Below are 26,430 nucleotides of genomic sequence, written 5' to 3' on the forward strand. Positions count from 1 at the left end.
GGTGGTTGCTACCAGTCAGTCCTCTGGTCCTATAAATTATTTCTGATGAACTCTTTTGTAATGTAATAGGTGTAGTGGTTTGGCTGTGCTTCTGAAAGACATATAATATCTGTGGTTTTAAAACAATGTCTTACAACTCAGCAATTATTTTGAAAAACATTTTGAGATAGTCTACCTACATTAATGCAAGGCAAAAAGGAGGAGTTTGAGACCAGCCCGCACAACATGGCAAAACACCGTCTCTACAAGAAAACACAAAAAATTAGCCAGGCATGGTGGTAGGAACCTGTTGTCCCAGCTACTTGGGAGACCGAGATGGGAGAATCACCTGAGCCCGGGAGGCAGAACTTGTAGTGATCTGAGATTGTGCCACTGCACTCCAGCCTGGGCAACAGAGCAAGACCCTGTCTCAAAGAAATAAACAAATAAGAGCAGCCTGGCCAACGTGGTGAAACCCCGTCTGTACTAAAAATACAAAAATTAGCCGAGTGTGGTGGCGCACGTCTGTAATCCCAGCTACTTTGGAGGCTGAGGCAGGAGAATCACTTGAACCCGGGAGGGTGAGGTTACAGTGAGCCGAGATTATGCCACTGCACCAGCCTGGGCGACAGAGTGAGGCTCTGTCTCAGAAAAAAAGAAAAGAAAAGAAAAGAAAAAGTCCAGTGCCTTCCCACTGTAGAAACTATCCCCAAATCCCTTCCTACCATACGTGGTCTCTTTTGTGTCCACGCACAACCCCAAAACCAATTCAAAAGTCATTCATCTCTCCAAAACTTCATTTGCCTGACGAATTTACTTTGTTCAACCCCATATTTACTAGGTACCCCATAGTCTTGTCTTAACTTTTCACTCCAATTCCCACTCTCCCTTGGACTGGTAGGGAAAGAGAACATAATGGACTCTGTGGTAGATTTTACAATAATATATTCAAAACATTTACCACCCTTCCCTCCCCAGGCCCCTTACTAGAAAATGGAAAAATGACACAAAGTGACTCACATGATACTCCCACTGAACAGCTCTGGTCTAAGTCAATCATGGCATGGCAGAGATGACTAACTATCCACCAAATTATGTGTGTTCTCTCCTCCATAGAATAGCAATATCTCTGGTAAGAAGCAAACAAGCCAGGGAATATACTTCCCAGCATCCCTTGCATCTAAGTAGGGCCACATGACTAGTAGTACTAACGGAATGTGAGAGGAAGTAGTACATGTCCCTTAGGGGCCCAGGTGGTTAAGAAGTCATGTGTCTTCTCCATACTCTTTCCCTGTTCTGTCAGCTTGATGCAGAAAAACATGATACAATTGGAAGATGAGGGGGCCACAAGATGGAGAGAGCCTGGTCTCTGACTTATGACTCAGAGGAGCGTCGTAATCAGGCACATCTGTTTGGGACTTACACATAAGGAAGAAAAAAACTAGTATTTGAGCCATTCTGCATTTTGGGTGTGCTGTGGTTGTTACAGAAGCGAGCATTACCTCAACTAATAACGTGGGATAATCTCACTCCCTTTGGCAGGTGATGAGCTGAGGGGTAGGTGGAAGGCCTAGTACTGGCCAATGAGAAGTAGAAATCTGCTGCTGGGGGCTTCTGGGAGAGGGTTTCCTCCCTGGCTAAAGGAAGGAGCAGTAACAAGGAGCAGCCTGCCACTGACTTCTTGCCTTTGACCATGATGGTGTGCAGTTGGGATGCTGGTGCTGCAGCGACCTTCTTCAGAGCCAAGACACTCAAAGAGATGCTGCCTTCGAATCCTGACACCACTGAGCTGCCTTTGGAGCTTGTTATATATTATGTGTGATAAATACCCTTAATATTGAAACCGCTTTCTGCTCTATGTACTGGGACCACTCAAACTGGTACATTTATTCTCAATAGAGAAATCATTCATTCAACAAAGATTTATTGTGTGTCCACTGTGTGGCAGGTGCTGTTCTCGGTGCTGGGGATTCAATAGCAAATATGAAAAGTAAGGTCCCTGGGACCTTTATCTTGTGATAGACTGCGGGTCTGGCAGAAAGACATGCAGATCCAAGGCCACAATTATATTATATTTTTATTAATATATTAGAGATAAGGCCTCTGTTACCCAGGCTGGAGTACATTGGCACCATCACAGCTCACTGCAGCCTTCAACTAACTTCCTGCCTTAGCCTCCCAAGTATCTTGAGCTCAAGCTATCCTACTACCTTAGCTTCCCAAGTATCTGGGACTATAGGCATGCACCGTCATGCCTGGCTGTTATTTTAATTTTTGTAGAGAAAAGGTCCCACTATGCTGCCCAGGCTGGTCTTGAACTCCTGGGCTCAAGTGATCCACCTGCCTTGGCTTCCCAAAGTCCTGGGGTTACAGGTGTGAGCCACTGTGCCTGGCAGAGGCCATAATTTTAATTCATAGAGTTTCTCAGTAACAACTATGTTTATTCACTCACAAATATTTACTCAATATCTATGTTGGGTGATAGGAATATGACAGTCTTGCTGTCATGACACTTACAGTGAGGGAGATAGACCTTAATCAAAGAATCTCACAAATCAATGTATCATCACAAACTGTAATGATATGAAAATGTGGGCTGAGCATGGTGACTCACTCCTGTAATCCCAGCACTTTGGGAGGCCAAGGCAGGTGGATCACCTGAGATCAGGAGTTTGAGACCAGCCTGGCCAACATGGTGAAACCCGTCTCTACTAAAAATACAAAAATTAGCTGGATGTGGTGGCTCACACCTGTAATCCCAGCTACTTGGGAGGCTGAGGCTGGAGAATTGCTTGAACCTCGGGGGCAGAGGCTGCAGTGAGCTGAGATTGTGCCACTGCACTCCAGCCTGGGCAACAGAACAAGACTCCATCTCAAAAAAAAAAAAAAAAGAAAGAAATAAAAGAAAAAGAAAATGTGTAACAGCAGGCTTGACCTTCACACCCATCACAACTGCAAATAATGACTTTTAAAATTGTCTGCTGTCTCTCTTCACTGCTAGACTACGAGCTCCAGAAGGATGGGGACATTTTCTAGTCTTGTTCGCTGCTCCATCGCATCCCCAGCAAAATGCTTAGAATGGAGTAAACACTCATTCGTAGTTGCTTCATAAATAAGCAGTTATGAAATGGGTTGCCTTCTGGATGAGGGAAAAAAAAATCTCCTAGCAACTGTGCTCCCAGGTGGAAGGTGCACATATTCTGCTTGCATGAGCGATACAAAGATGGATGAAATGCCCTCAGCAGAAGATTCGCAAGGATTTTCAAAGTCAGCAACAATTCCTGGTGAGGGAAGCTGGTTGAGGAGATTGATTGGGAAACTTGCAAATAAAGCTAGAAGGTGTGTAGACTAGCAAGAGCCTCTAGGGGCTGGGTCTGTCTGATTTGTCTGGGCAGGCACTTTGGGCTGTGGTGAGCTAGGCCAAGTGCAGGCTCCAAAGCACACCTTGGGGTTGGAAGCCCAGCTCTGTACTTGCTGGTTGCATGTGACCTCGGACCAGTGGCTTAGCCTGAGTCTCGGGTCCCTCATGGTGAAAAGAGCATGGTAACAACCATGCCTCTCTCGGAATGTTGTCTGGAAGGTCAGGAGAGACAGCACATGAAAAGCCTTAGCACAATGCCCAGCTGGCTCAGGACGGGTTCTTTGGGAAACTCTCAGGCCAATTGGCATGCGGGGCATGTATGCAGAGTGGCTGGGGTGGGGAGGCATGAAGGAAGCAGGAGGGAGAACTTGGACTGCAATGCAGTCTCTGCAGAGCCCTCAGGTGACCCCACAGGGAGCTCTGAAGCTGCCATGGCTAACTCAGAGTTGTCCTACCTCCAGGCAAGGGGCTTTGTACACTGAACTGATCCAGTCATCAGATACAGGCTGCCCCAGGAGGAGGTTTAACCTCAGCGAGGCAACCTCCTTCAGCCAAGGGCGATTCCCAGACAGGAAGTCCACCGACAGGCTTCAGGGGCTGTACCTCCAGCATCTGGAAGGAGACATCTGGAAGGACGAACACCTCAGTCCTAAAAGGGAGGTCCATCTGGGTGGCGCACCATGATATCCACTCCACTAGCATTTAATATGAACCTTTGAAGCCATTAGTATGCTATTTCAGATTTCCCAAATCCTGCTGAGGATATAAGGACCCTCACTTGTCAAAGTATAACTTCCCAAAGGTTAAAAACATGATTCTGATGTTAATATACAGCGAGCGTATGTCAAAAAATATACTGAACTCTTTGAGGAGCAGGATGAGAAAGCAAGTCAAAGGCGGAGATGAGGACTATTATGCACACATGTATGTACGTAACATACACACACACGTGTATCTAGTAGGAAAAAAAGAATGCTGGAATAAGATGGCACAGTTAGAGACAACGTTTTTTAGCGTCCTACAGGAAAAAATAGACATAACCTCCAACTCCAGAGGCTGAGTCCAAACCCATAGCACATGGTGAGCTGCTCGAACTAACATCTTCCGAGACCCAGCTGGCCCAGAGGCTGCCTTGTGAAGACAACCCTCTATCAGGGCTTGGAAAGGGTACACACTTATCTTTTTGCCTTTCACATTCTGAATAAGTTCTTACCATTTTGAACCTTGTACCAGCTACCAGGGCTGTCACCCACAGAGTAGGCCCCTGAGAATCCTTTAGAAGGCCAGGTCCACTGAACAAATGGAATTTATTCTGTCCTCCCAGTGGGCCTAGGAAGATTCGGTTTATCCTAGAACAACCTACAGGTCCCACAGTGATGACTGAATTCAATCCAACAAGCTTTACGCACGTCTACTGTGTGTGGCACAGCCCTGTCCTAGTTGTTAGTTCTGCGTGGATGACTTTCCTGTTGTTTCAAGATGACCCTACACATGCTATTAGGAAAATTTAACTAAAATATAAGTACAGCCAACAAATTGCTGCTAGCTCTAATTCTAAAAAGAAGTTGCTTTCCGCAAAGGTTCAATTGCTTGGAACTCTATTCCTTGCATTTCCTGAGACAAGGTGAGATGGGGAAAGCCTGCCTTCATCATTTCTTGGAAGTCCAGAAGGCTGGCAGCTTTAGACACTCCCCCGGCCCCAGTCCCTTGTTGCCAGTTGAATGGTTGCATTATTTAACTGCAGCATAGAAGCCTCAGGAGGAGGTTCTTGTTGATTTACTGCAGAGCATGGAGGGAGGGGAAGGGGGTGAATTCTCCAGGGGCAACACCTGCAGGTTTTTAGCTCCCTCTGCCTTTTGCAAGGGGACTCTCAGGCTCTGGGCAGTAGGTGATTTCTTTCCACAGTGCCATGAGTGCCCATTGCCATGGACCCTGGCTTGGACCTTACAGGGGAAAAAAGGGGCACTGAAACACTCCCTCCCTGGTGGTTAACGTGGGGGATCTGTCCCAGAAACATAAGGGCAAGTAGAGTCACAGTGTAAGTCACCCCATGCCCGAATCCATGGTCATTGTTAAAGGCATGCCTCCAAAGGTTCAGAATTTTCAAAGTGTCTTAAATTATAGCTTCACCCAATTCATGTCCCTCATCAACCTAGGAGCCCATGCTGGGCATCTGAGAGGTGAGCCTGTGTTTGGCATTTGATCCCATCTTTACGAAGCGAATGTGGAACAACACAAAACAGCCCACACTCATTGTGACATAAACGTCCTAATTTGGCCTATTGAAGGGGTAAGATGGGGAAGTGACTGCTTCAAAGAAGAATGCTATCTTCGAACCCCATGCTCTTGCTTTCAGGTACAATGAGAACTTGAACTAATGGCTGATAAAACCAAGCTTTGCTGCTTTGAGTAGATGAATGGATGACAAACCCTTGAAAAAGCACTCAGGTAAAAATGTTCTAGAATTAGTAGTGATGGTTGCACAACTCTGTGACTAAAGACCACTGTATTCTATACTTAAGATAAATTTTAATAATGTCAATATATTTAATAATATATCTATATCTATCTATCTAATCTATATCTAATTTTGAGACGGAGTCTCATCCAGCCTGGAGTGCTGGAGTGCAGTGGCACGATCTTGACTCACTGAAACCTCCACCTCCCAGGTTCGAGCAATTCTCCTGTCTTAGCCTCCCGAGTAGCTGGGACTACGGGCGCCCGCCACCACGCCCAGCTAATTTTTGTATTTTTAGTAGAGATGGGCTTTCACCATATTGGTCAGGCTGGTCTTGAACTCCTGACCTCAGATGATCCACCCGCCTCGGCCTCCCAAAGTGCTGGGATTACAGGCGTGAGCCACCGCGCCCGGCCTCAATATGTATTTTAAAGCACCTTCAGAACTAGGAGTTTCCATGAGGGTCCTGGCCCTTTGCTACTCCTTTTATAAGTGCTTGCTCTAGCAAGACTTTTTTTTTTGCCCTGCCTATCCCCTAGCAAAACAGTGTTGCTGCTCTGCGGGGCAGAAAAACCTGTCAACTTCCCCTGGGGGTACTAAAGCTGGGGTCCTGGAAGTCGGGTGCAGTGGTTCGTGCCTGTAACCCCAGCACTTTGGGAGGCCAAGGCGGGAGAATCGCCTGAGCTCAGGAGTTCGAGACTAGTCTGGGCAACATAGGGAGAATGTGTCTCTATTAAAAAATACGTATCTTTAAATATATATATAAAAAATAAAGCTGGGGCCCTGGAGTCACAGCCAGCTGTGCCAAGTTCCAGCTGTGTGTGTCCTTGGGGAAGTTACCGTCCCACACCTACCTCAAAGCGTGAATTTTTTTTTTTTTTTTTTTGAGACGGAGTCTCGCTCTGTCACCCAGGCTGGAGTGCAGTGGCGCGATCTCGGCTCACTGCAAGCTCCGCCTCCTGGGTTCACGCCATTCTCCTGCCTCAGCCTCCTGAGTAGCTGGGACTACAGGTGCCCACCACTACGCCTGGCTAATTTTTTTGTATTTTTAGTAGAGACAGGGTTCCACCGTGTTAGCCAGGATGGTCTCGATCTCCTGACCTCGTGATCCGCCCGCCTCAGCCTCCCAAAGTGCTGGGATTACAGGCGTGAGCCACCGTGCCTGGCCAAAGCATGAAATTTTTGAAGCAACTCAGTACATGCTGTCATGGCCCACTGCTGCAGAAGCCTAAAGCAAGGCAAGCAGAGGCCTGCTGCTCCCCAGTTCCTGAGAGCCTGACACATCCCAGGGGTGCCTGGCAGCTCAGGATCTTTATAGGATGCTCCCAAGCCTTGCATCTAAATTTCGTCCCTGACTTAAACATTGACCCATGAGTGGTACCCTCACCTTGGATCCCTTTGCTGTCTTTATCATTTCCTCACTGTGACTTCTGGGCCCCTGTCCCTACCACATCAGAGATTCTAAACTCAGTTGAGAGCCAAGCACAGTGGTTCACGCCTGTAATCCCAGCACTTTGGGAGGCCAAGGCGGGCAGATCACTTGAGGTCAGAGGTTCGAGACCAGCCTGGCCAACATGGTGAAACCGTCTCTAGTAAAAATACAAAAATTAGCCGGGCATGGTGGTGGGCGCCTATAATCCCAGCTACTTGGGAGGCTGAAGCAGGAGAATCGCTTGAACCTGAGAAGGAGGTTGCAGTGAGGCAAGAGCACGCCACTGCACCCCAGCCTCAGGGACAGAGTGAGACACTGTCTCAGAAAAAAAACCCAAAAAACAAAAAAACCTCAAAGTTGACACTCAGGATACCTACTACCTCTCCACAAGTACAATGGCCCATGCCCAGCCCCATCATGCATTCAATTCTTACCGATCTTGGGTATTTCTGATGTCTATAGCTATTCCAAATTGTATTTCTCTATCAGAATACCATTTCAGTTATGGAAGTTTTATCATGTATTTTACTATTTGTTGGGGGGAATTCTTCTTTAAAAATTCCTAGGTTTCTTAGCTTTGTGTTCAGCTTTTAAAATCAACTGTACAATTCTATTATTATTTTTTTTTTTGAGATGGAGTCTCGCTCTGTCACCCCAGCTGGAGTGCATTGGTGCTATCTTGGTCCACTGCCAGCTCCGCCTCCCGGGTTCATGCCATTCTCCTGCCTCAGCTGCCTGAGTAGCTGGGACTACAGGCACCCACCACCACGCCCGGCTAATTTTTTGTATTTTTAGTAGAGACGGGTTTTCACCATGTTAGCCAGGATGGGCTCGATCTCCTGACCTCGTGATCCACCCGCCCCAGCCTCCCAAAGTGCAGGGATTACAGGCGTGAGCCACCGCGCCCGGCCCCTACAATTCTATTTTTCAAGTTGCTGAAATGAAATCTCATTAACTGGAACCAATGTGAGTGCTGCCTATAGGATGAGCCTTCTTCATATGCATAGGATTTCCCATTCAGGGGCATGGCGTGTCTTTCCATTCACTTCAATTCTAATATTCTTCTCATTTTAGCTAGTTTTTATTTCTATGAAATTTATGGTTTTTGTTGGAACCTATTTCCAGTTTATTGCTGATATGTAAGAAAAAGACTCGTCTGGCCAGGCCTAGTGGTGCACACCTGTAATCTCAGCACTTCGGGAGGCCAAGGCGGGAGGATTGCTTGAGCCCAGTTGAAGACCAGCCTGGGCAACATAGTGAGACCTCGTCTCTACATAAAAATGTAAAAGAAATTAACTGGGCATGGTGGTGCACGCCTATATTCCTAGCTACTCAGGAGGCTGGTGCAGGAGAATCACTTGAGCCCAGGAGTTCAAGGCTGCAGTGAGCTATAATCGTGCCACTGTGCTCCAGCGTGGCCCTGTGCCCCTACGCCCCCCCGCCAAAAAAAAACTATTAATTTTTCTTTGATAGTTGGCCTCCTTGTGAAATCATTCTAAGAGTTTTTCATGGGTTCCCAGAAAAAAGACCATTTGTGAAGCTTCTCATTTCTGAGAGTTCTTGCTTCATTTTCTTACATAATTGTGCTTTTTAAAAAGAGACAGGGTCTTGCTCCATTGTCCAGGCTGGAGTGCAGTGGTGTGATCATAGCTCACTGCAACCTTGAGCTCCTGGGCTCAAGTGATCCTCCTGCCTTAGACTCTCAAGTAGCTGGGATTACAGGTGTGTGCCACCATGCCCAGCTAAGTTTTTAAAATTTATTTTGTAGAGAACAGAGGTCTTGCTTTGTTGCCCAGGCTGGTCTCGAACTCCTGGCCTCAAGTGATCCTCCTGCCTCGGCCTCCCAAAGTGCTGGTATTACAGGTGTGAGCCACTGCACCTGGCCCATAATTGTGCTTTCTGAACAATGCTGAGGAATGGGTATGGAGGTCACCCTGTGCTGTGCCCCAGTGTAATGGGTATACCTCCCGAGATGAATTAGTTCTTTACATTTGCTTTCTAAATTAGCAAAAGCATCTAATAGGAAACCTGTACACACTAAGAAAAAATTTGCAATGTTCACAAACAAGAAACTGTTCTTAGGAATGACTGGCCACCGATGTAGGCCCTATGGCCAGAGCTCACGATGACATAAGCTATTTCTAATGCTCCTCCCAGAGGTCTGCATATGGAAATAGTGTCTGCTCCTGTGCCCTGACCAGAGGCTTTGTCAGCAGAACTGGGGAAGCACCAATGACTGGGCCCTCAGCTTCAGAGATGGCAGCCCAGAAATTACCACAGGGGTCTCTAATTCCAGTCCTGCCCACCTGGCTTCTGGTCTGGCCTGGTACTGTCTCCAGGCAGTGGAAAGCCTGTGAGTTAGATACAAAAAAAAAACTGGTCTGGGTTTCAACTTACCTGAAAATAAGGGTCAACATTCCCATTATAATTTTATTTAAATGCCAAATTGCTATGTGCAATGTTATCATAGATTATGGTAAGGTTAACTGTATCTTAGCTAGAAAGCCCTCGCACCAGTGGTATGAAAGTACAGGAACTTGGCTGGGTGTGGTGGCTCATGCCTATAATTCCAGAACTTTGGGAAGCCGAGGCAGGAGGACTGATCACTTGAGCTTAGGAGACCAGCTTCAGCAACATGGTGAGACCTTGTCTCTCCAAAAAAAAAAAAAAATGAAAGAACAACTTTTTACTATACTCAGAAGTCCACTGTGCTCTAGTGACAGTCATCACTTAATAAGCTTTACGCAGTTGACTCCACTTGGCACTGGCAACAAAGAAATTTTTAATGACTTTGACAGGGAAAGGACACCCACACAGGATTTTTTGGTTTTCTTCTACACAGGTTTTTTAAAGCCTGGTTTGGTTTCAGCACACTGAGCTTACAGAAAAAATAAAATGCTAGCAAGTCATCAGACTCTTCAATGAAAATGTATTTCACATTAAACACAATGTACATATCATGCAAAAGAGGCATCACCACGGTCACCATGGTGCTGTGAGGTACAACAAATCACAAGAAAACAGACATTTAGCAAAATAAGGTTCTAGGAAAGATGAGAGGCATTTTTTGAAAGCCAGACCATGCTATGGTTTCTGTGTGCCTGTCATAAAGGGACTTGGCCAGTATTTGCCGAGATGGACAGCACCGCATTATGTGGAGGCATGTACTTTATTGAGTAGAGACACATACACAGACATACAATTTCTGTAACTAATACATTCTTAAATGTAGCTGGCTGTAAAAGCACATGAACAAGATTACTACTGAGACTTCTTTGTATCTCCTGGTTGCAAACCTCTCTCAGAATTATGAATCTTTCCAAACCCTTAATTATACAAGTCAAAACAAAAAGTTTCAAAGAAGAAAAGGTCATTTTAATTTGAAAGCCACATTTCGCCACAAGAAACAAAATTAAGAAAACACACCATTATATGGCATAAAATGTGTGGAGTATACATTCTAGTGTCATTTTTCCCCATTCAGATTTTTTCTTAATGTTGAAGTCCATTCAAGTGATATACTGGGTCCAATGTGGGCCTCCTATTGTTTCAGAATGCTATGGTTTTTGTTTGCGCCTGGTTTTATTAAAGCTGGGCAAACACGGGGGCAAACAAAGAAAACTCCCAAGATCCAATAGAAAAAAAAATTAGCAAGAACATTGAAAACCAACCACCTGCACACGAGACATAGGATTCATTCAGCTGGAAAGCCACTCCATGGTCTGGAGTGACTACAGCGTGAAGATTTTAAGGTGTGACACGAAAGAGTCCTTGCTAGATTCAGTTGCCCATGTATACACGAATATGCATAAGAGAACAGAAATCATTACTGACTGTTTTGACTTCTTCCTCAACCAAACTTACTACTTTAACCCCAAAAGAATAATGTGGGGCAATGCGTTTTTGCAGGTGGCAAAGCTTAACAAGAATTGTTTAAAGGCTTCTTGATACTGCCTTCCAACAGAGAAACTCTGGAGATGGGGAACCTCCTGAATTTCTTCTCTGTCTCAAAAAAGACAGGGAGATATACAGTGCAAGTTGAGTATATGTTTAACTAGAGTTTAGGTAAATGTCTAGAATATTTTACAGGAAAAGACATCTAAATGTTTATGTGCTCCAACTTTGGGAATAAGAATGGTTATAAAGCGAATTGCCGAGCCAGTCACTCAGGTTATTCAGAGGGTCACTATGATAATAGAGAAGTTCAGGAAGTGCTTTATCAGTAGCTGAAGCTCATAAACAGAACTGTAAATGGAAACTTTGCTAAAGCCCAACAAGGTGAAAGTTTCAAGGTTTCTACCAAGAGTGGCCAGTGTTTGACATACTACCTAGGAATACAGTTACATTCCGAGCTAATAATTTGGGATCCAGCGGTAAGGGTGACAGAAGCTTCTTCAGGCGGCTAGTAGCTCGGATTTGACTATCAGCAGCTTTATGGGTTCTCCAAACACCTGTGTCAATTCAGAAACAAAACCAGATGAGATCAAAGGGAAAACCAAGTATTCTGCAGTTTGTAGCACTATTCTCTCACTGAAACGATCACAACACACTGTGGCACTTTCTACCTTCTTGGCAATTATATTTTCCTCCTGGGCTTATACAGTATTTCTCAACAGAAGTGATACAGTATTTTACACAGGACTATTCTTTTAGATGGGTCAAATTTTCCTTGTATGGAACTTTTCTAAAACCTGCAGATGTTTAATGTCTCAAGCTTTGTCTTTCAAATGCCCCCAGCCACTCTGGCAACAAAAACCATCAACATATGTCCAAACGTCTCCTGGTGGGGGTGGTACCACTTTTGGTAGAGAAGAATTTGAGAACTAGACCCAATCATAATTAAAAATATACAAGCAGTGTGAATAAAATAATTTGACATTTTTCTTTTTGGACGGGGTTTTGCATTTCTTTTAGAGATGTAAGAAATAAATTTGAGGACATATGAATACTCTAATAAATTTTGTGGATTCTCTGTTCCTTACTGTATAGTGAGGTAAGTGAACTGAAGGGAAACTAATTTTAAAGTATATTAAAAACACAAAAAACCTCTTAATAAATATTAAGCCACGTAACTGTCAGGGAAATAAAATGCTCAGGTGATTTAGTGTTTTAAGTGTCCAAGAAGGCAGCTGCTTTTCCAAACCAGTGATAACAGTTTACTCTAAAAGTGACCCACCACACACCAAGAACCAAGAGAAATGGGCTCTCCAACTTGTATTATAGGCAAGAGCTGAGGTCAGGTAGAAACAAGTATACAAAAAACACAGTGACCTTAGCTCTGTAGCCTCTCCAACTTGTTTCCTCATTTGAAAAATAAAAACATTGGACTAAGTTATTTTGGCCAGTGAATTTGTTATGGGAGTGAAGTATAAAAAATAAAGTGACTGAGAAAATGCCGAGAATATAAAAATGCTTTTAAGAATCTAAAATGGCCAGGCGCGGTGGCTCACGCCTGTAATCCCAGCACTTTGGGAGGCCGAGCGGGTGGATTGCCTGAGCTCAGGAGTTCGAGACCAGCTTGGGCAACACGGTGAAACCCCGTCTCTACTAATACAAAAAATTAGTCGGGCATGGCGGCGTGCATCTGTAGCCCCAGCTACTCGGGAGGCTGAGGCAGGAGAATGGCTTGAACCTGGGAGGTAGAAGTGGCTGTGAGTGGAGATCGTGCCACTGCACTCCAGCCTGGGCGACAGAGTGAGACTCCATCTCCAAAAAAAAAAAAAAAATCTAAAATGGATGCAAGGCATGGTAGCTCATGGCTGTAATCCCAGTGCTTGGGAGGCCAAGGAGAGAGGATCACTTGAGGCCAGGGGTTCAAGACCAGCTGGGCAACATAGCAAGACGCAACCTCTACAAAAACTAAAAAAAATTAGCTGGGCCTGGTGGCATGTGCCTATGACCCAACTACTCAGGAGGCTGAGGCAAGGGGATCTCCTGAGCCCAGCAGTTTGAAGTTTCAGTGAGCTGTGATTGCGCCACTGCACACCAGCCTGGACAAGAGAGTGAGAGCCCTTCTCTTGAAAACAAAAACAGAATCTGAAGTGGGAGGAGCAATTGGAATTGTTAAATTATTAAAGGGTTTGTTGACAGACTCTAATTATGTTTTCCTTATTCAAAAACAAGCCCCAAACTGAAGTAAATCAAATATGAGGTATATGTAACTAAGTATACCTTACTACAGAGTATATATAACTCATAGACATTCTTGCTCAAATGAGAATAGCTTCTGGATGCACTTTGGCAAAAATAAAAAAAGGCCAAAGGTGGGGAAAAAACCTTCAAGACACAAAAACTGCAGTTCTCTCTCCCTCAGGTATGATCCAAGAAGAGCTGTCTGCTTTGGAAGAATCCAGAATGGGTCAAGAGAATAGCAAATCATGTGGCCCTGTATATGAATGATTCTAGATAGAATGTGGGGTGTCACTGAGCAAAACTAGAGGTGGGGAAATTCATCTTACTCACATCACCTTGCAACACTACTAGAGTATTCTTTCCTTGCCCCTAAAAAAGCTACTCAGGCTGGATTGGTAGTCAAACCTTTAGCCAGTGATCTCAACCTTCCCATCTACACACCCTAAATAGCAGGGTTAGGACAAGGCGGCTCGGCGCTGAAGGCTCGCAGATGAATTACTTGAAATCTGTCTCAATTCTTGTGTGTGCTGTAGTATACCATAATATATTCACGTTTGCATTTTTCAAATAAAATTTGACCATCCAAGAGGCTGAGTGATGTACATCCTATCTTCACAAACCCCAGTTAAAGGGTTATGAAGTTAGAATATGATCAAAAGACTGTACCTTTTATTAAAGGGATGCTGTATTTGTCAACAGAAGGTGTTGAGAGGAGTTTCTTGGCCAGGACTGTTAAATCCTTCGATAAGGTTTTTGTTACAGTCGTCCAGGCTGAGATTTTCACTGGATCTCTTGGGGAACGTGGGGGGACCAGTGAAATCTAAGAGATCTTGAAGTGCTTGGGCATTACCAGTTCCATTTTGGTCCAGAGACACTCCAGGAATCATTTCACTCACTGGTGAAAATTCCGGGATAGAGATAAGCTCTTCTTTTGAAACAGGACTAGAAGAGATGAACGAGAGAGAGAGAGGCAGAAAGAGACAGACAGACAACATGGCACAGTATATTAATTCTATTTGCAATATTTTGTTATACTACTCTTCTAAAGAAGAAGGATTTAGAGTCAGAGTTTTTGTGTAACACATTGTAAAAAATACAAGTGGGCTCAAATCTGAGAAAGACAGATGGTGGACACAAGGCCCCATGTATGAGAACAGGGAAGCAGATTGAGCAGGGCTGTGATGGCCAAGCTCATATTGCCCAAAGGGTGAAAGGACAAAAACCCACAGGCACCAGCATTCTACTACAAAGAAGCAAGGCATTCTAGAACTTTCTAAATGGGACATTCAGAGAGAAAGCCAATGCCAAAAGTTCAAAGCAAGTTGAAGAGCCCTAATTAACAGTGGGGCTCCCAGTGCTGCCTTTCTAGTAGTGCCACCTTGGGCGAATTACTTTTCCTTCCTGCAGCCTCAGTTTCTTCGCCAGTAAAATGGGAACAATTGTTTCTCTCTGCCAGGCCTCCTGTGAGTATGAATCTGATCGTGCTGAGAAGAGTTCACGTGGAAACGCCTGAAGTGCTCAGTTAAGGCTGGGGGGCCCATTATAAAAGGATCCCACCACAGCCCACGTAATCACTGGCAAAGCCAATCTCACTCTCTGCTTCCTCTCTAAAGTGAGGCTTCCAATCCACTCTGACTTATCCAGCTCCAGCCCAGCCAAGCCTGGTTTTCTTTCTCTCTCTCTCTTCCTCTCCCTAGAGATGGAAGGTGGAGTTTCATAATTGTTCCAGCTGTAAGGCCTAGCAAAGGAACAAATCCAGGCTCTGAAGAGTGGTGGGCTGAGGGCCTGTCACCAGGAATCTCTTAACAGCCAGAGTAAAGCTGCTGCCAGGTTCTTCTTTTTCTTCCTTGTGAGATCTTAGAGAAGAATCTAGAAAAACCAGAACTGCAGAAGCTCAGAGGAACTGTCTCTGGTGGAAATTCATCTTCCAGAGCTCCCATGGGGTCAGCTGAGAAGGCATCCTTGCTTAGCGAATTCCCTCCTTTCCCTTTCTCCTGAAAAACTCCCAAGAGCTTTCCTCTAACAAATCACATGCGCTAGAAACTCTGTTCCAGGCTCTGCTTCTAGGGAACCTGACGCAAGACACTAGAATATTATACCACTGAGAGCTTTCCTGTAATGTCAATCAAACCTGCTTTAGGTGATTTGGTTGTATAAAAGACGAAGAAACCAACTAAAAGAAAGGGTAGTGTTTAGAGAAGTGATGAGGCTTAAATGCAAAAGAAATGAATATACCTCACATCCATAGACTGAACTTCTTCAGTTGAATCATCCAGACTATTTGATTTCCCATCAAGGGCATCCAGATGAATGAGTCCCCCAGCTGGCTTAAGCCCATTAGAGAAAATGTCTTGGGGATAAGTTTCTGGGGCAGCGTGATCCACACCATTAACTTCCTGGCAGGTGTTCAATCCATTGATTTCTGATCGAGAACACAAAGTCCCTTGTGTTAATCATAAAATGTCTAAATAAAGTAACAGAGAAACATAGATCAAGGCAATTAATTTAATGCTCTGCTTCACTGATACTGCAGCATCTTTTGTGGAAAGAGCCACAAATAACCCCATATAATCACCTTCACACAGGGGAAGAGAAGACAAATCACATTATCAGTGTCTGTGCAGAACCTCTGGAGAAGAGCAGAGTCAGGTCCTAATAGTAATAAAACCTGACCAGCAGTGAAGCTCCCTGGAAAGCACTGTGAGCCAGCAGCCAGACTGCCTCCTATGCTGGGATTATGGGAGTAACCAAGGAACCCAGTGGGTTCCCAAGTGGAGCTGAGAGTCCCTGTGCTGGAGACACATTCCCAGGGGAGGGAAACTGCACAGGCCCCTGCCAGCAGTCACCCTCTTGGGATCCATGGGTCTGTTTACCCTGCACCAAGTCTTACGAGCTTTTGCCACTAAAAGGAAGAACCCAAGAACCAGATGTCACACTCACCCATTTTGTTGGGGACAACTGGTTTTGTCTTCTTTTCCACACACACAGCAGGCTGGACCCCCACTTTGGGGTCTTCTTTCTGAAAACAAATGGAAGGTGAATGAAATGAGGGAAGACTGACATCACACAGAAAAAAAGTGCTTTTTAAAAGCATCCGATGATATTTTGAGCCTGGACCATCTGCCTATTCTGTGGTAATTCTTTAAATCTTCAGCTGTGTTTCCCTTATTCTTATGTATTTTTATGTCAGGATTCTCTTTTTTATTCATGGACTACTATGCCTCTCTCTTCATCCCACCCCCCATTACTCTAAGGAAATCTTTTACCCATCCCATCTCTGAAGTCCCTCTTTCTTTTCAGGTACCTAACCCTCCTTAACCTAGCCAGGAACAAAGCAGGAAAACTGCATTTTTTTCTGTCTAATCGTCTCCAAGGCCTACAATTTCACTGAGTGTGTTCTGCTGTTCTTTTCTACTTAGTACATCAACTATTAAAATGGTCATTTGAATTCCTACCTTCACTTGTGGAGACACATCACTTTTCCTTGTTCTCTTCATGATTTCATCTATTCTCTAAAAACAAAAAACAAAAAACAAAATCAAGTAAGAGGACTATAAGACCAAAAACATATAAGTAGCTTGGTTTACATGCAACATCACATTTCTCAGAAAACTTGTAAAAGGCAAATGTCAGAAGAGGATAACAAGTATAGAAAGGTTTTCCACTGGTTTTGGAGATATACACCTCTGGCCCCATGGACAAGGTCAAATGCTTGAGAAGTTAACTAGTACGTATCTAGAATCAATATTCAATTTATATCCCATATTTCTCCTTCTTCTTCTTAGGCTCCATATAAATCAACAAATTACCACCTGCCATTAAAGAGGACCACCCTACAGAAAGTGAGGCTGAGGCTGAGGTGCATCTCAGGAGAGAAGGCCACAGGCTGGTCTCCTGGGTCCCAGGCCTATAGCAATACAAAGCCCAGGTTGGGCCTAGGACACCATGAGAATACTCCTTTATAATCAGTCTCCTTAAACCCAACTTTACCTATAAGTATAGTTAGTGTAAATGGACTAAACACTCCAATTAAAAGACAAAGAGAAAGACTGTCAAACAGAATTAAAATAACAATTCCTGGCTATATGCTCTTTACTTATAAAAACACACAGAAGTTTTAAGTAGAAGGGTGAAAAAGACTTGACATACAGACACTAATCATAAAAGGGCTGTCAGGCCAAGCACAGTGGCTCACGTCTATAATCCCAGCACTTTGGAAGGCCGAGGCAGGAGGATCCCTTGAGTCCAGGAGTTCGAGACCAGCCTGGCCAACATGGTGAAATCCCATCTCTACTAAAAATGCAAAAATTAGCCAGGTGTGGTGGTGTGCGCCTGTAATCCCAGCTAGTTGGGAGGCTGAGGCAGGAGAATCGCTTGAACCTGGGAGGCGGAGGTTGTGGTGAGCCGAGATTGCGCCACTGCACTCCAGCATGGGCAATAGAGTGAGACTCTGTCTCAAAAAAATAAAAGGCGGGGGGGCTGTCAAAGTAGACTTTAAGACAAGAAATACCACTAGAGACAAAGGCATATCACGATAAATATATATAAAACAAAACCTGACAGAACTGAAAGGAAAAATGGGCAAATCCATAATCACAGATGAAGTTATTCTTTTTTCTATTACTTGAGACAGGGTCTCACTCCTGTTCCCCAGGCTGGAGTGCAGTGGCATGATCTCAGCTCACTGCAGGCTTAACTTCCCGAATTCAGGTCATTTTCCCACCTCAGCCTCCTATGTAGCTGGGACTACAGACACATGCCATCACACCCAGCTATTTTTTGTATTTTTAGTAGAGACAGGGTTTCACTGTATTACTCAGGCTGGTCTGGAACTTCTGGGCTCAAGTGATCCTCCTGCCTCTGCCTCCCTAAGTGCTGGGATTACAGGTGTGAGCCACCATGCCTGGCCGCAGATGGAATTTTTAACAATCTTTCTCAATAACTGATAGAATGAGATGGCAAAAAACTAATAAAGACATAGAAGATTTGAACAGTGGTATCAATGAACTTGACCTAACTGACAATCCTAGGATCATTCTATCCAATCACTGCAGAAGAGAACTGGATTTACTTCCTGTTCACTTACCCTAAGTCTTCCTGATCCCTCAGCCCTTACCTTCTTTCTCTCCAGTCTCTCCTGCTCAATCTGCAGCATAATCTGTTCTCTCTCGAGACGCATCTGTTCAGCTACCTCCCGGGCCTTTGCTTCTGCTGCTTCTTTCTAACAGAAACAGGTAAATCAAGGCAAAGCTTTAATAAGCTAAGAAAACAGTGTGGTAATTCCCTGGCTTTGCACATGTTCCTTCATCTCATCATCTGCCCTAAAGTGGATGCTGCTCCAATATTCAATGTGTATGACACAGCAAACATGGTTGGACCTCATTCATATACCCCTGGCTCACCATGCAAATCACCTGCAGACAGTTCTCACACATGGCCAAGGCTTTGCTGTGTCTGTGGGCAGGCTTGGGCCATGAAGTGTGCATGTGGCCAGATCAGAGAGTTAATTCCCCAGGGAGTGACCTTCTACTACAGTGAAGGGCAGGATGTGGTAGATAAGTAGTTCAGTTTCCTCATCCCTCAGCTGGACAATTCTAAAGCATGATCCATAGTCTCTCAGAGGTTCCCAATGGGACTGTGTTCCAGTCACCCACAGCAACACATGCATCAATGCACTTACGTTGGCTTTTCTCCTATTCCTCTACCAGCTTCCTGGGATTCGCTTGCAAAAAAACTGCTGGCACCCAAATTCTTATCCCAGGGTTTGCCTTTGGGGAAACCCAAACTGACAGATGGCAAACATTACCAACTTCACTGCAACTGCCCCAACTTATATTTAATAACCAGCCCAGACAGTTTAAGAAAAAACTTCAAGTAAATATTAGGAGTCATTGAAATTTAACTAATTGTACCTACTATCAAGGTCCTTAAAAAACAAGTAAAGTCCATCTGAGGACTCATACAGTACCTGCTTTTCAATCATGGCTTTCTCTTGCTTTTCTTGTTCTTGCTTTTCTTGTTCTTGCTTTTCTTTCAACAACAGCTCCTCCTCAGCCTTCCGCTTGGCCTTCTCGCCTGCCGTTCTTTTCTCTGCCTCTTCCTGTTTTTTCTTTTCCTCTTCCTGTTTTTTCTTTTCCTCTTCCTGCCGCTTCCTTTCTTCTTCCTGCTTTCGGGCTTCCTCTTCTAGGCGAAGCCTTTCCTCCTCTGCCTTTCTTTTCAATTCCTCTCTCTCCAGCCTTTTGAGAATACAACTGTTGTTAGAAGATGACATGCTCAAAAAGCAAACTGCCAGAGAACTGTGCTGACAGCCGAGAATAATGCTCCACATGGTAACACACACACATACCTTTCAACGAGCATTCATTTAATAACATGATTCATCCTTCCTGGAAATCCACTCTGGTCCATATATTTACCAAAAAAATATTAACCAGGCTTGACTTTAAATTCTGTAATACAGCAATGAATGATGTGTTGATGTGTAACGCATACTGTATTGAAAACAGATGCTCCTCAGTCAATGAACAAATGACCACGGTGACAGAGAAAGCCAAGCCATCATTCTTATTGAATGACAATTCTTTTAAAACCTAAGCAGAATAAATATTTAAAACCAATGAAAGCTAGGAAAAATGGGAAGTGTCTCAATGGCCACAAATGTGCCAGTCAGCAATTTAAGAGCAGTGACTATGAACTCAAAAAGTCATACCAATTTGGTTCTAATTGGTATGTGACTTCTGAAGCAGCAAATGGAAGAAAATGCTCAACAGAAACTTGACATTTAATAAATTAAAACATCTATTTCCATTTATTTTGGCAATCTTTAGAAATCTATTTTAGCTTTCTTTGCTATATGAAAATTAAGTGGCATTTAGACATTTTCATCCACAGTCAGATGAATGGTTCATGGTGTAGTGATAAAGAGCCTGAAGCAGTAAGGGAAAATTCTGTAAAGTCCAAGAGCTTGTTTCAACCTTTCTAATGTTCCTCCTCCTCACATGTATGTCACTTTCCTTGGGTAATCACTGGCAATGTGATGTATGAGCACGACTCAAATTGTACTCTGATTATGCCACTCACTGTGTGACACCTGGAAAGTCACTCAATGTTCTTGATGCCCATTTAAAAAGTGGGAAAAGCTATACTATTGTTCTATGGCTTTACTGTGAGAATGAAAATGCCTGGCCCTACAAGGTTCTCAAATGTTAGTTTGTTTTGCAATTTAAAATGAATCCTCTCTCCAAGCCCCAATGTCCTTTAAAGTACACCTATAAATCTGTATGTCTTTTAGAAATTACCTTCATTTGGAAGCATGTGCCAATGACTTACTGGGGTGCTGTTATTTGTTATAAAAAGGTCAAGACTTAAAAAGAGCATCCATCCATCCTAATGGTCAGCTTCAGAACTTGTGCAGGCTAATAGCCTATGTATGACCAAAGGAAATATTTTGTTTATTCATTCAAAGAAATATTTTAAAAGAAAGATAAAGAAATACTTAAATATATTAGCCTGAGACTGTAACAATACGTGATAACACTAAATTAGGTTACAATGCCTATAAAGCATTGTGAAACAACTCAAATTATTAACAGATATTCTGGAGAGGAGCATTATAGAACCTATCAGAAAGAAACTCCCATTTTCTTAGATTCCTCAATGAAATACTAAGTATGTCCAACACAGGATTATCCAAAATGGATGTGTTGATAACAAGATGTATCTAAAGGTTAACTGAAATATCATTTCATTTCTTACCCTTTATTAACAAGCCAATTATGATTGCCCCAGAGAAGCTAACACACAAAGGATACATTGTGTATTAATTAATGTATAAGCTACTTCATAAAGGACCTGCCATCTTCATCTCCAGGACCTGAAAATCCATTCTTTTTTTTTTTTTTGATGGTATTTCACTGTTATTGCCCAAGATGGAGTGCAATGGTGCAACCTCGGCTCACCGCAACCTCTGCCTCCCAGGTTCAAGTGATTCTCCTGCCTCAGCCTGCCAAGTAGGTGGGATTACAGGCATGCGCCACCACACCTGGCTAATTTTGTATTTTTAATAGAGACAGGGTTTCACCATGTTGGTCAGGCTGGTCTCAAACTCCTGACCTCAGGTGATCCGCCTGCCTCGGCCTCCCAAAGTGCTAGGATTATAGGCATGAGCCACTGCACTTGGCCTCTGTTTCTTGTTTTTTACCATCAGGACTTCAAAAGTGCCCAGATGCACACATGTAAGAATATCCTTATGGCCCCTGAACCTCCATAATCCTCATTATCACCCAAAATATAAATCCCCACAAGCCCATGAGACCCTGCTTGTCCTTTCCATAGCACCTCCATGGAAATCCTGTCCTTTTTTTTTTTTTTTTTTTTTTTTGAGATGGAGTCTCACTCTGTTGCCCAGGCTGGAGTAGAGTGGCGTGATCTTGGCTCACTACAACTTCTACCTCCCGGGTTCAAGTGATTCTTGTGCCTCAGCCTCCCAAGTAGCTGGGACTACAGGCATGCGCCGCTACACCCAGCTGATTTTTGTATTTTTAGTAGAGATGGGGCTTCACCATGTTGGCCAGGCTGGTCTCGAACTCCTGACCTCAAGTGATCTGCCTGCCTTGGCCTACCAAAGTGCTGGGATTACAGGTTTGAGCCACCGCGCCCAGCCCCTTCATCCTCTTACATACCAAGTTCTCTCCCTTAACCACACTTTGCTTCCCCAAAGTAGGTAAAATTTGGCAAAACAAACAACCAACCCTGGCTTCCCCTGTGTGAAACCAGGTCCCTCACAATCCTCTCCAAGGATGAGCATTCCTTCTGTCTCTGCTCAAAGAACCAGACAGCACATTAGATTTCATCATTTTCCCCACCTCCCTCTGCTGAGGGCTACCCCGAGCCCACCGCCCTTGCCGTCATTACTAAACCTCCAAAGTTCATCAGCTCTGTGTGCAGTCCTTTTTTTTTTTCTTTGTAGAGGCAGGGTTTCACTCTGTTGCCCAGGTTGGAGTGCAGTGCTGTCATCACAGCTCACTGCAGCCCCAACCTCTCAGGCTCAAGTGATCCTCCCACCTCAGCTCCCAAGTAGTCAGGACCACAGGTGAGTGCCCCCATGCCCGGATCATTTTTGAATTTTTTTTTTTAATAGAGACAGGTCTCATTTTGTTGCCCAGGCTGGTCTCAAACTCCTGGGCTCAAGTGATCCGCCCACCCCATTCTCCCAAAGCACTGGGATTATAGGCGTGAGCCACTGTGCCTGGCCCTGTGTGTAGTCCTGTCACCCTCTCCATCCTTGTTCTTGTCATTCACCCAAGTCCATCTCCCTTTCCTCACTATGTACAAAGTACCAGAAAATTGTGCACTACTGTCATCATTTGGCATTCAGTGGATGCATCATCCCTTGTCCCCGTCACTGGCCATTTGAGGAGGATCTTCATATATTGGCTCCTGTTTGTTGGAAACTCCAGCATCTCACCCCCTTTTCTGTCGCTCCCTGTTAACCTTCCTCATGTCACTGACACAAGCTTAAACTTGAATTGTTCAATCTGAGGGACGAGTATGTGGGTTTCACTGGTCTCTATTCTTATGTGCTTAAAAGTTTTCATTTTAAAACAAGCCTAACCTTCAACATTAATCTTCTTTGATCTGATCACACCCCATCATTCTGCCTTTTTCTCTCCTGACCTGCCCTGGTTAGCGCTGTGCAGTCTACTTGTATCTGCTTCCCTCTCTCTCAATGTCCCCCAGGCCTTGGGTATCCTTGTGAGCATTTCAGAGATGGCATGGAGGTCACTCTGTTGCCCAACTCCAGGCTTAGGTGGTCTCCAGGACCACTCCTGGGCTGCCAAGCACTGGTTAGAGAGAGGCATAAACAAGGCTGGCTGGTTATCTGCCTGCTGGCAATTGCATTCCAGCCTTGTAATCGTCATCCTCTGGATCCCTTAAGGACACAGTCCCAATTGCCACTTTTCTCAATCTTCGCCGTCTTCCTTAGTTGATGGTTATCACCAACTGCTCTACAGAGAAGACTGAGGCCACCCGATCTGAGCTTCTTAAACTCTCCTCTATGACATTACTGCTCAGAAATGTCCCCATTTGTTCCTCTGCTTAGATGGAAATGCCACCACTTGTGCTGTGAATTCCACATCCTCCACAGTTATGTGTCCCTCCCACTAGCCCCTCTTCCCTTCATTTGTCAGTTTCATCCTTCTGCATGCATTTTTTCCATGCCCTGGAAAAATGCTCATGTCTCGGGCATCACAAGCAACCCTCCTCAGTCCTCTCTCAGCTGCTTCCCATTCATGACTGCTTAACAGCCAGCTTATATTCTGGGCCTGTATCCGCTCATCTCTTCAGGCTGCTTTGTCTCTATCCTACTTCTCAACAATTTCCCTCCAAAATCTCTTTTCATCTCCTAAATCCCAATACCAACAGCCTTAGTCTTTGATAAGCCTATGTCTTATCAAAAGTCCTGCCCATGTGGCTCTCCCTACAGCCCTGTGCTACATGAGGCTGCGTGACCCTGGCTCTCTCCTACCTCTCTTGGCTTTCCCTTCCTGCCTCAGCTGCTGCTACATCCTGCTGCCCCACATCGCACGTGCCCCCACCTGCCCTAGCTCTCACCAAAACCACCTGCTACCTGTAGGCTCAGCAGCAAAAAGCCAGGTCTGAGCAGCTTCGAAGACCTCTGCCTGTGGTTCCTGGCCTGGGCTAACTCTTGCTTCAACAAGAAACTAGCCTGGCTACATGACCTTGCTCATGGGGAGCTGTCTAACTGGAATATTCTCTTTTCTTCAATTTTTTAAAAAGATGGGGTCTTGCTATGTTGCCCAGGCTCATCTCAAACTCCTGGCCTCTAGTGATCCTCCCACCTTAGCCTTTCAAGTAGCTGGGACTACAGGTACAAGCCATTGCGTCTGGCTGGAATATTCTTTCATGTGAACCCCTAGTAGCTATTTTAGCTTCTTAACATGACTTAAAGTGATCCGTCTAGGAATCCCATTAAGATCTCCTGCTTACTAACTAGTTCCTGCCAGTGCCTTCCCCAGGGTGGACCCGGGGTCTAAGGTTTCCTGCCCCACTTCTAAGCATCTCACTTTATATCTTGGGCCATCCACAGCCCGGGCACCTGTTGTGTTTGGGAATGGACCAACTTTTGTTCTGCTTAGGGCCTGCTTGTCTGGACTCCTGGTTGGCCCTTCTGTTCTGGTTCCTCCATCCTTGACTTGGATGGTGTTTCCCTTACCAGTTTGTGACAATAATTGGGCTTTCCACAGTTTGACTCAAGTAATTTTATTTTTCTCTAAATTATTTTATCTGGCAACATTTCTGTGGCTTTAACTATTAACTGTAAACATAAAACAGATGTGAGGATGATCTTATTCCAAGAGGTGGCTGCTGAGTTCCAGCCCCAGGTTGTCTGGCACTTTCCTTCCTCACTCCTCACCTCCCACATGGCACTATGCAAAGCTTCACATTCTGGCAAGAGAGAGGAAAACTCATTTGGGGTCAAGTGTATTGCTCTAATTTTTACCTACACCCCCAAGCTTCAATTCCATCTCCAATCATCTGGACGTACTGTAGACACCATAAGCTTACCTAAAATCAAATGAATAATTTTTATCTTTTATAACCAATTCCTTATGTCCTTTCTTTACCTGTTATTGGGTGTACCATTCTCCTAAGACCTTAGAATCAAACCTCAGCATCAACTTCAAATCTGCCCATTTCTTTGGCATTGTGTAAGTCCAGTCTCTGGGCTTACTTTAGCCCTTCTGTTCTCTTAACCTACTACTACGATGGTTTCTTAGTCAGGATTCTTCCTCCTTCTGTTCCTTTCTTGTACATTTACTGAGCGCCAGGCACCAGTGATCCAAAGACTGTGTCCCAGCCTTTTAAGGTGCTAACTGGGGAAAGGAGGCCTGTAAACAAATGAAGCTATGTTAGTCAACTGAACAGCTGGGCTCAGTATGGGTGAAGAGTGGGGGGTGGTCAGTTCTGTCCCAGGCACAGGGCCAGAAAAGGTACAGAGAGGGAGCAAGACTTGACCTGCATTTTGAGAAATGAAGGTGTCTGGCAGGAAAGAGCACAAGTCCACGTAGGGGCAAAGTAAAAGCACAGCATTGGAGGTGTGGAGCCATGTGATGGGTGAATGTCAGGGAGCTGTGCACACTGGTGTCTGGAGGAAAGCAAGGGGTAAGAGGCAGGTAGTGGCCAGTTCATGGCAGGCCTTGAAGGCCTGTTGACAGGTTCGGGTGTATCCAGTGGGCAGGGGAGTCACTGGCTTGTTAAAGGACCGGAGAACAATCACATTTATTTGAGAAAGGTCAGTGTGGACCCAGCGTGGACAGGGGACAAACTCTAGGAGACCTAGAGCAGGGAGCTCAGTTGGGATATTACAGATACAGTCCAGGTGAGAAGCGATGGGGGCTGGAGCTGAGGAAGGAGAGGAGGGACTGGAAGGGAAAGGAGAGAACAGAGATGCCAATGTGACAGCTGATGAAGACTGGACCCAACAACCACTGGGAAGAAGATGGAAAGGAAAGGGCTGAGAGTGGCACTGAGACTTTTCACTTGGGTGCCTGAGGAGATGGGAACGCAGAAGTCATGAAAGAGAAAGGAAGTTTGGGGAAAAAAATACTAAGTTCTGCTTTGGAAATGCTGGATTTGAGATGTATATGGGACACACTCAAACGAAAACTTATTGTAGCTGGAAATACAGTCTCTAGGTTCTAGACCAGTGCTATCCAATAGAACCTTCTGTTGGGTAGGAAAACAATCTATAGATTTGTGCTGCCCAATGTGGTGTGGATCCACATCTACTCAGATGCAGCCCTTGAGCACGGAAATGTGGCGGGTGTGGCTGGGGAAATGAATTTTAATGAATGTGTATTTTGGTGGCCACATGTGCCTAGAGGCTCTGATAGTGGACAATGCAGGCCTAGACAGAGCTCGGGCCACAGGCACAGTTTTAGGAGTCATCAGTACACATGTGTTATTAGTGCCTCCCTTGTTCCAGAAGGTATGGAAGGTTTAGAAAGCAAGCTGCAGTTAGCTTCAGAAACAGACAATAAAACA

At 44.7% G+C, this 26,430-nt stretch overlaps 1 protein-coding gene across 9 annotated transcripts in view; it reads right to left on the bottom strand.

Moving 5' to 3' along the window:
• Positions 1 to 10,139: 10,139 nt before the first annotated feature.
• The window catches only part of MAP7D2 (MAP7 domain containing 2), a 111,811-nt gene continuing 95,520 nt past the window's right edge, over positions 10,140 to 26,430 (bottom strand). For all 9 annotated transcript variants that reach the window (XM_055267835.2, XM_055267839.2, XM_055267838.2 and 6 more), the window contains 7 exons: positions 19,331 to 19,598; positions 18,479 to 18,583; positions 16,818 to 16,874; positions 16,303 to 16,381; positions 15,598 to 15,784; positions 14,029 to 14,304; positions 10,140 to 11,681 (listed from right to left, as the gene is read on the bottom strand). In XM_055267835.2, coding sequence (XP_055123810.1) covers positions 14,055 to 14,304; positions 15,598 to 15,784; positions 16,303 to 16,381; positions 16,818 to 16,874; positions 18,479 to 18,583; positions 19,331 to 19,598 — 946 coding nt within the window. In that variant the 3' untranslated portion in view covers positions 10,140 to 11,681; positions 14,029 to 14,054. The remainder of the gene's footprint in view (positions 11,682 to 14,028; positions 14,305 to 15,597; positions 15,785 to 16,302; positions 16,382 to 16,817; positions 16,875 to 18,478; positions 18,584 to 19,330; positions 19,599 to 26,430) is intronic.

The sequence above is a fragment of the Symphalangus syndactylus genome, chromosome X (assembly GCF_028878055.3).
Source record: "Symphalangus syndactylus isolate Jambi chromosome X, NHGRI_mSymSyn1-v2.1_pri, whole genome shotgun sequence".
Classification (NCBI taxonomy): Eukaryota; Metazoa; Chordata; class Mammalia; order Primates; family Hylobatidae; genus Symphalangus; species Symphalangus syndactylus.